This window comes from Globicephala melas, chromosome 15, assembly GCF_963455315.2.
Source record: "Globicephala melas chromosome 15, mGloMel1.2, whole genome shotgun sequence".
In the NCBI taxonomy this organism is placed as follows: domain Eukaryota; kingdom Metazoa; phylum Chordata; class Mammalia; order Artiodactyla; family Delphinidae; genus Globicephala; species Globicephala melas.
The window spans coordinates 85,266,845-85,279,179 of NC_083328.1; the positions used below are offsets into that span (position 1 = coordinate 85,266,845).

General features: G+C 51.7%; 1 protein-coding gene across 4 annotated transcripts in view; it reads left to right on the forward strand.

Annotated features, from left to right (window-relative positions):
• The window catches only part of OSBPL2 (oxysterol binding protein like 2), a 47,814-nt gene extending 35,530 nt beyond the window's left edge, over positions 1 to 12,284 (forward strand). For all 4 annotated transcript variants that reach the window (XM_030841649.2, XM_030841650.2, XM_060284439.1 and 1 more), the window contains exons 10-14: positions 408 to 531; positions 2,330 to 2,458; positions 3,970 to 4,093; positions 4,671 to 4,761; positions 4,998 to 12,284. In XM_030841649.2, coding sequence (XP_030697509.1) covers positions 408 to 531; positions 2,330 to 2,458; positions 3,970 to 4,093; positions 4,671 to 4,761; positions 4,998 to 5,100 — 571 coding nt within the window. In that variant the 3' untranslated portion in view covers positions 5,101 to 12,284. The remainder of the gene's footprint in view (positions 1 to 407; positions 532 to 2,329; positions 2,459 to 3,969; positions 4,094 to 4,670; positions 4,762 to 4,997) is intronic.
• Positions 12,285 to 12,335: the final 51 nt, after the last annotated feature.

A 12,335-nucleotide genomic window follows, 5' to 3' on the forward strand; every position in this document is an offset into this window, starting at 1 on the left:
TATAGAAAAAGGGCTGCAGGACACACAGTACATAAAAATGTAATGTATTTCAAAAATAACAATCGGGCGCGTAGGGTGTTAAATGTAATAACGTCGAACGCTTGTTCTCACATCATCTCGTCTCCTGCGGCCCGTCTTTCGCCCTTCAGGCTTTTGTACCTTCATTTTCTCTTTTCTGCTTTTGTGAAGGAATGTGAATAGTTAGTCTCAAAAGCCACGAGTAAGAGATGCTAAAATGAAACTTTTCATCTTTGCATTTACACCCAGCAACATCCCTAAAATTTATAAGAAGACATGCCAGAACGAGAATTTGTTCCATGGTCACAGTTAAGGTGCTGCACGTTTAGATGAACGGTTTATAATTGTTAACTGGTAACTTGGTTTTAAAAAATTCCGTTTGACTACAGCAAAAAGAAGCTCTTTATGATCTATGGCAAATGGACGGAGTGCTTGTGGGGCCTGGACCCCGCTGCGTACGAGTCCTTTAAGAAGCAGGAGAGGAGAACCGATCCCCTGCGGAAGACAAAGCTGGTGAGTGGCTCCGTGCGGCGTCCCCCGCGGGGGTGGGGGGGGTGGGAGGGGTGGAGCCTGGCCGGGCCTGCCGCTTGCGGGGGACACAGCGCCTTTGTGGCCCCGGCTGCAGAGGGTGAATCACAGAACCTGTCTCTCAAGCAAAGCTGCTTGTCTTCTGATTCTGGACGGGGGCGGAGTCCACCTGTGTCCCAGTTGCGCCTCTACCCGCCTGAGCCTGGCGGAAGCAGAGGACACCTCCATTTTCCTCTGGATACTTCTCTCTTTTTGTGGCCACACTGTGAGGCACGCGGGATCTAGTTCCCCGACCAGGGGTTGAACCCGGGCCCCTGCAGTGGGAGCACAGGGTCTTAGACCACTGGACCGCCAGGGAAGTCCCTCTTCTGGATACTTCTTCGTAAACCTCCTGTTTCCCTGCACCTTGTGAGCTTAGACCCATTAAACGAGCAAGTGGATGTCACTTCTGCGTTTCTAGTTCTGAGTACCAGGTAACATAACCAATATTTGGAAAGTTTTCACAAGGATACTTTCCCCTTGGAACTTTGGAATACTGATTTTCTTTTTTTATAATTTATTTATTTTTGCTGTGTTGGGTCTTCGTTTCTGTGGGAGGGCTTTCTCTAGTTGTGGCGAGCGGGGGCCACTCTTCATTGCGGTGTGCGGGCCTCTCACTATCGCGGCCTCTCTTGTTGTGGAGCACAGGCTCCAGACGCGCAGGCTCAGTAGTTGTGGCGCACGGGCCTAGTTGCTCTGCGGCATGTGGGATCTTCCTGGACCAGGGCTCGAACCCGTGTCCCCTGCATTGGCAGGCAGATTCTCAACCACTGCGCCACCAGGGAAGCCCTGGAATACAGATTTTCTTAAGACTAGTTCTTCTTGAGCTTAAAACTAGAAGTGATAGTTCAAAAGAGGTGTCACATTTTTCTAGATGATAAATTAGACTGTACCAAACCCAAGGTGTTCATAACAAAATGTTCAGCTGCCACTGCGATCGATAGTGCTTTTTGTTTGTTTGCTTGGCCATGCCACGTGGCATGTGGCATGTGGGATCTTAGTGCCCTGACCAGGGATTGAACCTGTGCCCCTGCAGTGGAAGCGCAGAGTCTTAACCGCTAGACTGCCAGGGAAGTCTCCTGTTAGTGTTTTTTATATTGTGATATTTCATGGGTGCTATTAGACATCGTTTCTAATAATGCTCTTTTAAACTAAAAAAAAAAAAGTAAAGTTCCATTTAAAGACCATACAGTGGAACGTTCACTCCACTTAGTGGTGTGTTTTAATGCGTCAGCTTGGCTTTGTCGCCCCTTAGGGAGCCTCGCAAGGAGGGAGCGTTTTGTGGGTACTTGTCACTGAGCTGTGTCTTTATTTAGCTTCGGGCACCAAAGCACATAGCCTGCGGGTGGCGAGGCCTCCAAGGCTGTGCTTCTCGCGGTTTAAGTGTCTCGCTTCACAGCTGCCTGAATAACCACCCTGTTCTTCCCGTTCGTCCCGTTGATTTTGAAAAAGAAGTAGCAGTTGCACCTTTTTATTGAGACGTGATCCCCAGTCTAGAAACGCTAAAACACTCTGAAATCACCAAGTGCGAACCCCGTCTCAACTGAGCAGAAGCGCAGCTCGTGGGGGAATAACCCTCTGAGAGAGGCATCCTCAGCTTCCTTAGGAGGTGTTGCCCCGTCCAGTCACACCCAGAAGGCTGTGCGGGCACCCCCCACAAGGAGGGCGGTGCCTGGCTGCTGTCTCGGGGGCTCTGGGCGGGGCTGGAGGGGCTCTGGGAGCACCGAGATGCTGTGTCTTTCAGGACGACTGCCCCGAGAAGGCCGACGGTGATGTGGTGGACGCCGTGCCGGAGGCTCAGGAGACGGTGCAGGTCATTCCGGGCAGCAAGCTACTCTGGAGGGTCAACACCCGGCCCCCCAACTCTGCCCAGGTCCGCGCCCCCCGCCCCAGCCAGGCCCCCCAGCCGTCCACCGTCACCCGAGGGACTCCCTGCCCTCCAAGCCCTGACCCCGACACATCAGCACTCTGTGCACACATCACAGTACCCGGGTTACACTGCAAGCCCTCAGAGCCTATACCGGCTGCGTCTTACCAGAAGGGTTTCCAAACCCGTTTCGAGAGATTATTTTTCTGACTCGTCAGTTTAGGTGCTTAAATGCATTTTGATGTTTGTTTCTGAAAATTGCGCTTATGATTTGCATTACATATAATAAATTTATTAAATGTAATGCAAAATTATAAGTACAATTATAATTAAATATAATTTAATTATAATAAATATAATAAATTTATTATATTTACAGTAATGTATACCATGTAAAAATAATTATAACTATAACACATGTAATAAATTATATTTTATTTTAATATATTATCAGTTATATGTTAGCTATATATAAAATACATACACAACATGCTCTAAGATTTTTTATTGTATTGTCACATCCTGTAAGCAAAGCACAGCAGGTGCAAAGTAAAGGAAACAACAGAACATTCGTCAGTCAGTGCGTTACCTCCGCACAGCCACTGTTACAATTTTAGTGGAGTACAAGCTAGTCAGTACGTTACCTCAGCACAGCCACTGTTACAATTTTAGTGGAGGGCAAGCTAGTCAGTACGTTACCTCAGCACAGCCACTGTTACAATTTTAGTGGAGTACAAGCTAGTATAAAGTAATAGCAAAAAAAGCTCATGTTTAAAAATAACACTCATCCCTTTGGTTCAGTGAGCATCTACTGAGTCGGTGCGGGTGGGCCCAGGTCACCGGGAGCAGAGCCCAAGGACAGGGCAGGAGAGGACCCCGCCCACACAGCAGAGCCACCGGCCTGATGGGCTGGGGGCGGGCCTCCTGGGCCCTGGCGACCTGGAGCAGGACCTGGGGGAGGCGGGGGTGGGGGGGCGTGGCCATCCAGCTGCTTTCCGGCAGGGGAGCGGCTGGGCCCGAGCCCCACTGCTCCTGTGAGTGATGTGGGGTTGTTTGGGCAGCGAGGGGACCAGGTGGGCCCCTCTGGCCACTTGTGGAGATAGACTTCAGGGGCCAGAGCGGGAGGGAGGCCAGGTGGGAGGCGGGTCCCCAGGTCCGGGCTGTCGGGAGGCAGAGGCTGGGGAGCCGTGGGCGCAGCAGCCCCCCCCCCCCCCCGGAGGAGCTGAGCCAGAGACTCCCGTCCGGCCCCCAGGATGTGAGAAAGCAGATGTGCGGGTGGGACGTCAGGGTGAGGGCCTGGGTGCCCCGCGTGGGGGCGGAGGGGAGGGGCCCCAGGCGAGTGCGTGTCAGGGCAGGGAAGGAGCCCCGGCCCCGGTGACCTTGACAGCAGTGTCTCCAGGGAGCCGGTGACACTTGGCCGCTCTGAAGGGGTTTAGAGTGTCGGTGGCCTCCGACTGTGAAGAGTGCACAGAGAAGAGTGCCATTTATAGTAATGATTTCTGTGCCTGCTCCTCCAGATGTATAATTTCACGAGCTTCACGGTTAGCCTCAATGAACTGGAGACGGGCATGGAGAAGATCCTGGCCCCCACCGACTGCCGGCTGCGCCCTGACATCCGAGGCATGGAGAACGGCAACATGGGTGCGTGGCCCTGGCTGAGCGGGCGGGCGCTGGAAGGGAACGCGTCACACTTCACGTCTTGTAGATCGTGCTTCTCAAACCGTCTGTGGGGAAAGAGTTAAACAATTTCTAGTTTGCTGCAGCCCAGTTCTTCTCTAAATAAAATAAGATTGAATTACTAGGAAAATTAAATGAAAAAGAAGCCGTGCAAAATGCAAGTACCCTGTTTTCTTATTAGGCCCAACAGACGGTAAGATTACATTTCAAAAGCTGCACACATTGTCATTTAAAAGTCGCTTGGCTGGAGGCCCCCCCCCCCCCCCCCCCCCGCCACATGCCCGCCCAGGCCCGAGGCCCTCTGCCTGCCAGGCTGGGCCGCACTGGGGTCTGCTCTGGCGTCCGGACCTGGCCGTGCGCCTGTGCACTCGTGCCTGGGTTTGGTTTCCCGCTGACGGCCTTTACTGTCTGTGGTTTGCTAACCCACGTGTGACTTTTCATCTGGGGTCGGGTGTGAGGGGTGCTCCGGCATCTGCTCTCTCAGCCCTCAGCTCTGCCTGTCACCCTGAGCCCTGACCCAGTCCCCTGTGCTTGCACCCAGATCTGGCGAGCCAGGAGAAGGAACGGCTGGAGGAGAAGCAGCGGGAGGCCCGGAGGGAGCGGGCCAGGGAGGAGGCCGAGTGGCAGACGAGGTGAGACGCCTGGTGGCCTCGAGGGTGAGGAAGCGGGGAGGGGGCCGCACACCCACCGGGGCTCAGCAGAAGCTCCCCTGTGTCCCATAAGATGGTGGCCGGCAGCTCTGGGCTGCGTGTAAACTGATGTGTGATGTGATGGTGCCTGATGAGAGGGGCCGTGATCCCAGGGGGAAGAAAAGACCAACGACCGTGTCTTGTCTACTGGCCTCCTGACCGCCTGCTCTGTGTCGCAGGTGGTTTCACCGAGGCAGTAACCCGTACACTGGGACCCCCGACTGGCTGTACGTGGGGGGCTACTTTGAGAGGGATTTCTCAGGCTGCCCAGACATCTACTGAGAGACCGGACCGGCCCCCGGCCCCGGAGACCCGAGAGGCTAGACTCCACCAAGTGGCTGCTCTGAGCTCCGGTCACAGCAGAAGCCGGCTTTCTAACGGCTGTGCGTGGAGGTGGCTCCGTCCTGGTTGAGGATTTAATTCTAACCAACTTCGGATTGCCAGACGTTTTCCTACTGTTGCAGTCTCTTCATAAAGCTTCACTTGGGATCATCATGTTTCCATTAAGGTTTGAAAAGGAAAATTCTTTACAGTTCCCTTTTATGTGACTGAACCAGAGCTGGGGCTGGTGTAGCTTACAGCACCCTCTTAATTACAAAAGTTGTAAATAAAGGAAGTACCAGGACGGGGTCCACATTCCTCCTTATAACGCGGTGGCAGAGTGTTTCTGAAAGTATTTTAAATTTGAACCAGTAACAGGAAAAGATGGATCTGGAAAAAAGTCCCACCAAGAGGTTTATAACGGCCAGGAATTGCTTTCTAGATACAGTAACGCAAAAGTGAAGATTTTCAAAGCATCTGATTGAGTGAAACGAAAAGTTGTCAGAGTCTGTATTTTTGACCAGTCTTCAATAATGTAAAGATTACTTTTGATATTTAAGTTCAAACTACTTGAATAATATTTTGCTGAAGAGCACGATAGGCATTAACGTCACGTGTACACTGTCCAAAATGAAGCATTACCATGACAACCGAGGGTGGCCAGAAACCTTGACAAAAAGTCCCCAGACAGCTCCCAACCCCTACAGGTTTGGGAGCCCGCCTCTGGCCCCCAGGGCTCCCCTGTCACTGCAGGCCACACCCACGTCACAGAGTGAGTCTCTCACGACAGTTGGCCTGTCCCTGCAGCACCTGTGCTCCTGTCCTGCATGTGTGAAATACGAGGGACCCGCCTCTGGGGGCACCGAGGCGGGGGGTCCTAGCAGTCTGCTTCCAGTGGTGTCATTACCGTGTGTGTCCATCTCTGCACACATCTGCACCAGTGACTGTTTACTTTCTGTAGAGAAGCCAACGCCACCGGTCGTCGCAGAGCTCTTTGAATTGAAGACAATCTGCGGTGTGCACAGACGCACACCTGCATGCGCACGCGCACACGCACGCACCTGTATGCAGTGGTGGGTTCTCAGTGAGAGGGTGTCGGCATTTTGTGTCCCAGCTTCAAAATCACGTTTGTAATTAAAACACTTTTAAAAGCAAATCGTTGCTCTGAAGGCTTGGTTCTGTAGCTTCGGAAACCCGAGGCGCGGTATCGGGGTCGAATCCCAGCGCACTTGCTCAATGGGACGCGAGCTGGGCCGCCGGCGACACACGGAAGCCCCCGAGGATGTGATCTTGACGTCATGCAGAGAGGAGATTGTGACACACCCGGTCGTTAGGATGTGGGGGGTCCTGTGCCTCTGGTCGGGAGGTGGCGGCGGTGGCCTCCTTGCCCAGGGAGCGTGGGGGGGACCCAGGACGCGTTTAGAACAACAGTGTTTAGGGCAGTTTGACAACCTCCGTGGACTAACCCATTTGTCACCACCTCCAATAATTTACCATAAGGTTTGCATCTCTAGGTCCTCCCTGAGGTCAGATTCCACGTGGCCCCAGTAGCTGCTTCCTTCGCACCCGATTCAAGAGTCAAAGGACAAAGGGCAGGATGGCCGATGACCTCAAAGCATGGCCGTCGTGATCCTTTAACCACTGTGTCCACAGATGCTAACACCGACCAAAGCTGCCCCCTCACCTTGGCTGCCGTGACACACTGGGATGCTGGGTGTTTCTCTCTAATAAAGAGTTTTTCAGTGGAATTTGCTTTTTAAAGGATGACCTCCCACGATCGATGTGTCTGGCCCGTGTGGAAAGTGGTGGCCTTGTCGTTGGCCCCCAGTTTGTGACTGTGGCTTTGAGATAGGGTCCGGGTGCTTTTTCGAGCAGTCTCGTAACTCAGGACGTCCTTGTGGGATGAAAAGTAGAGCACACTTTACCCGAAGAACTTCACGTTTTGATTTTGCTCCCCCTTGAAGGTAGGATCCAGTCACGTGTCCATCGATTCAGTGCACGTTTACTGAGAGCCACTGGAGAGTTAGCCGCACAGACGTCTCAGAGCATGTTTCATGGAAGAGAGAAACGTTACGTGCACGCCGGTGCTGGCTAGATTTAACAGGCCACCTGCTGTTGGCGACCAATGGCCGTGCCTGGGTCTCTGTGCCACACAGGTCCGTGCCAGGAGGGGTACTGCTCTCCCTGGCGGGGTCAAGGGTCAGGGCATCCCCAGCACTGGCTGGCCGGCTGCGGGCCCCGGTCGTGAGAAGGCATCGGAGAAGCGGGCCCCGGCCCTCACGGGCATCACCGCGTTCGGCCACTCCGGGCTGCCGCGAAAGCCAGGACCCTCCGGGATATAGCATGGTGGCTCTGGAAGGGGTGAAACGAGGGTGCCAGGCGGACCTCTCAGCCTCCACAGGGAAACGGAAGCCGGCAGTGGCCCCAGGCAGGGCCCCTGAGGAGCAGCCCCGATGGTTTTCTTGGCCACAGTCTCCGTTTCATAGTCTGTCTCCAAGGACGATGCGGGCTCGTGGAAGGATCTTCCCGAAACACGGGGAGAAGAACCCAGTACAGCGCCGATGGCCTCCGGGCGCCCGGGCCGATGCTGCTGGCCACTTGTGCCAATGAGCGTGGAGCTGTCCAGGTGGAGGCGTTGCCATCTGCTTGCTGGGTCCTCGTCAGGACCTGAGGCCAGGAAATCAGAACAGGACGAGAGAAGGGCCGGGCATCTCCCGCGAGCCAGCCAGCCCTCCGGGTCGCCCCAGCAAGAAGCTTCCTCTCAGGACACCTGCTCCCGGGAAAAGGTGCTGCCCGCGGAGCCGGGGATCTACAGGTCTGGCAAGTCTCACGTATCCACCAAGAACAATGGAATGAAGACATCGTTTAAAATGCTAATAAGCTTCCAAAAATCGGAAGCGAGAATAGCCCTCCTCCTGTCTACCCTTGCGTGCTAGAAGGGGAGGGCACTGCTCCGTGAAGCCTCGCGTCCTGTGTGGAGCAGTCGGCCCTGCAGGAGAGTTCAGTCGATAGACAGTTCCTACTGGTCCTGGCTTCATCTTCCAAAGGATCTTCCTATGTCCAAAGTGGGTGCGAAGATTGGGGTCCCCTGACAAAAGGGCCTGTCGCCAGACCTGCAGGACGTCAAGTGGTGTTTCCCTCAGTGCACGTCATCTTTGGGCCTACCTTGTACGTTCTCAGTGTCGGTTTCTTCGCAAAGTGAAAATGCCATTTTGGTATTTCTCGATACGAGTTTCCTGGACCGTCAGCCCTCAACTGGATGCACTGCTCCATTCCGTCTTTGTGAACCAGCCACCCTGGGCCAAACGTCTGGTGAAGGGCTACTTGGTCTCTGCAGAGGGTGACAGCGCACAGACAGGGCCCTTCCTCCATTGTCCCACGAACACTGTTTGTCCTATCCGTGCAGCACGAGAACGTCAGGCGAGAAAACACATAGTGAAACGGATTTATTGTTATAATTTTGTAATACGTGATAACTGTCAATATTCTTCTATATAAACAGAATCAACCATTCTCAGATTTTTGGGGAGGCCTGGACGGATCTGTGGAGATAAATGTTAAACCCTAGCCCTGAATAGAGATTCTTTGCAAACGGGTGGTAGTTGACATTTGTTTCACACTGAACAATTTTTCACTGTCTGCTGCTCTGGCCTCTCTGGCGAGGACTGCAAAGCAGCTGTGGATGTGTCCTTGAGACCAGGCGTCAGACGTTTGGCCTGTGTGTTCTTTAGGGTGGCCCAGTTAACGGATTGTTTCAGAAAACTGCTTGTTACAGCGAAGAGGGGGCTCAGGGGCACATGAGGTGGATGAAGGGGTCTGGGTTCTCTGGGCAGCGAGGAGCTCTGATGGACTCTCTTCCCTCCTGGGGGTTGGAGCCTGTTGCTGGAAGCAACGGAATGCCCAGAACACAGTGTTCGCTTGACTCAGAGGTCCCTGTGCCCGACCTGCTGCCCTAGGTGCCCAGCAGCTGTGCGCTTCCCAGGAGGGTGAGCTGAGAGGAGGTGGTGATTCCAGTAGCCACGGCGGCTCCTGGCAGAGGGACAGACTGTCCACACGACTTTAATATCCTGGGAATGCCCAGGTGCATAGATGTGGGGCTCCACCACGGCCATGGTGTCTGACTGTGGGGACCACAGAGCATCAGCCCTGCCAGAGCCCGGGCCTGGTGTCCTGGGTGCTTAATCTCCACAATTACCATCCAGTCTGACCCATCGAGGAGGAAGGGGAGGCGCAGGAAGGTGGGCTTGCCTGAGGTTTCAGAGCAGGTAAGTAGAGGACATGGAATTCAAACCTTGACATACAGTGAAACTCACTCACCCTTGTGTGCAGTTGACAGATTGATACCATCTTGTAACCATCAACGCAATCAACATATATAGTTTAATGGCAAGGTTCAAGTGGGAAAGGACTGTCTTTTCAACGAATGGTGTTGGGAAAACTGGATATTTACATGCCAAAGAACAGAATTGATCCTGACCTCACACCATATACAAAAATCAACTCAGAAGGGATCAGAGAGCTAAACAACAAAACTCTCAGAAGAAAATATAGAGCACAGAGTTCACAACTTTGGACTTGGGAATTATTTCTTGGATATAACACCAAAGGCACAGGCAACAAGAAAAAAAAAACCAGACAAGTTGGACTTTATGAAAATGTAAACACATTTTGTGCATCAGACACTAGCATCAGAGTAGAAAGGCAATGGGAGAAAATATTTGCAAATCAAACATCTGATAGCAGATTAATATCTAGAATATATAGAGAACTCCTAAAACTCAATAACAACAAAAAAAACCTGATTCAGAAATAGGCAAAGGACTTGAATAAACATTTTTCTGAAGGAGATGCACCAATGGCCAATAAGCATGTGAAAACACGCTCAGCATCATTAATCATCAGAGAAATGAAAAAGCTACAACGAGGGCTTCCCTGGTGGCGCAGTGGTTGAGAGTCCACCTGCCGATGCAGGGGACGCGGGTTCGTGCCCTGGTCCGGGAAGATCCCACATGCCGCGGAGCGACTGGGCCCGTGAGCCGTGGCCACTGAGCCTGCGCGTCCAGAGCCTGTGCTCCACAACGGGAGAGGCCACAACAGTGAGAGGCCTGCATACCGCAAAAAGAAAAAAAAAGCTACAACGAGATACCGCCTCATACCCATTAGGATGGCGAGTATTAAAAAAAAAAAAAAAAAAACAAAACCCAAAAAATCCAGAAAACAAGAAGTTTGGGCAAGGATGTAGAGAAACAGGAACCCTTGTGCACTGTTGGTAGGAATAAAATGATACAGCCACTGTGGCAAACAGTATGGCGGTTCCTCAAAAAATTAATAATAGAATTACCATGTGATCCAGCAATTCCATTTCTGAGTATTTGCCCCCAAAAATTGAAAGTAGGGCCTTGAAGCAATATTGGTTCAGTAATGTTCATAGCAGCATTATTCACAATAGCTGAATCGTGGAAACAACCCAGGCATCCACGCACTGATGAATGGATAAGCAAAATGGGGGGTAGACGTACATACAGCGGAAGATTATTCAGCCTTAAAAAGGAAGGAAATTCTGACATGTGCTACAGCACAGATAAAACTCGAGGATATTATGCTAAGTAAAAAAAGCTAGTCACAGAAAGACAAGTACTGCCCAATTTCATATATAGGAGGTACTGAGGGTAGTCAGATCCATAGGGACAGAAGGTAGAATGGTGCTGGGGTCGGGGACAGAGCGGGTGGGGAGTCAGTGTTAATGCAGACAGTTTCAGTTTTACAAAACGAAAAGTCTGAAGATGGATGGTGGTGATGGCGTCACAGCATTATGAATGTATTTACTACCACTGAACTGTACATTTAAAGATGATTAGGATGGTAAATTTTCTGTTACGTGTTATTTTACCACAATAAAAACAAATTGGAAAAAAAAATCAGTGGTCGCCAGGGGTTACAGAAGAGGGAGGGAAGGAAAAGGCAAAGCACAGAGGATTTTCAGGGTAGGGAAGATGCTCTGTATGATGCTATAATGGACACATGTCACTAAGCATTTGTCTGACCCGTGGATTCAAGACAAAGCATGAACCCTGATGTAAACTCTGGACCCTTGGGGACATGATGTGTCCACGTAGGCGCATGGATTGTAGCAAACACGCCGCTCTGGTGGGGATGCGGATGGCGGGATGTGGATGGCGGGGAAGCCTGTGGGGTTGTGTGGGAACGCTATACTTTCTGCTCAGTTTTGGTGTGAACCTAAAATTGCTCTAAAAAAGAAAATCTACTGTTAAACAAAGAAAAAGAAAACAACAACAAAAGCACCTGCCAAACTGTTTCCTCAAGTGGCCGTGTGCCATTTTGTATTTCCAACACCAAAGACTCCACAGCACTTAGTATTGTCAGTTTTCTTTTTTTTTTAGCCATTCTAATAGGTGTGTTTTAATTTGCGTTTTCCTTATGAATAATGCCGTCCACCACCCTTTCCTGCATGTCAGGTCACCTGTACACCCTCCTTATGAGACGTTTGGGCGCGTCCTTGCCAGCTTCCTTGTTGCCACCCCTGTGCCCACAGTCGCTGCACCCCCTGCCTTTCACCTGAGGGAGGCACTGAGGCTCAGGGAGACGGGCTGGGTTCACAGAGCCCACGCTGGGGTGGGCGCTCGGACTGGCCTCCACGATGCCCGTCTACCTGTAGCTTGTTTCCTTACTGTAGACTTTTCATGGAAACTAGTGAAAGTGTATAAAGCTTTGTTTTTTGAGCCCTCCCAGGGCACAGGCTTCCTTGGCTCGGGGACAGGAAATGTGCGTTTGGGGCCCCTCTGAGGTCACTGCCCAGATGGGAAGCACCATCTCCAGGTTCTGGAAGGCTGGCTTCCCTGTGGCCTCTGGGGGAAGCTTTTTAACTTATCAAGACTTTGGACAAGTAACACCTGCCTGCTGGCCCCTTCTCAGGGAAGCCAGATTGGTTTCCTTACTTTTTTCTTGCCTGGTTTCCCAAGGCCCAGGACGGTATTGCTGCGGGGGTGGTGACCGTGGTCACAGGTCACAGAATTGCTTCACGTTCGCCGTTCCCACCGCTTTGGTCTCTGGAATCCTCTAGTTTCTCAAAAATGATCAAGAACCCCACAGAGCTTTTGTGTTATGTGAGTTTTATCTATGGATATTTACCACATTATACATTTTAAAATAAATATTAACTAATTTAAAAATAACAA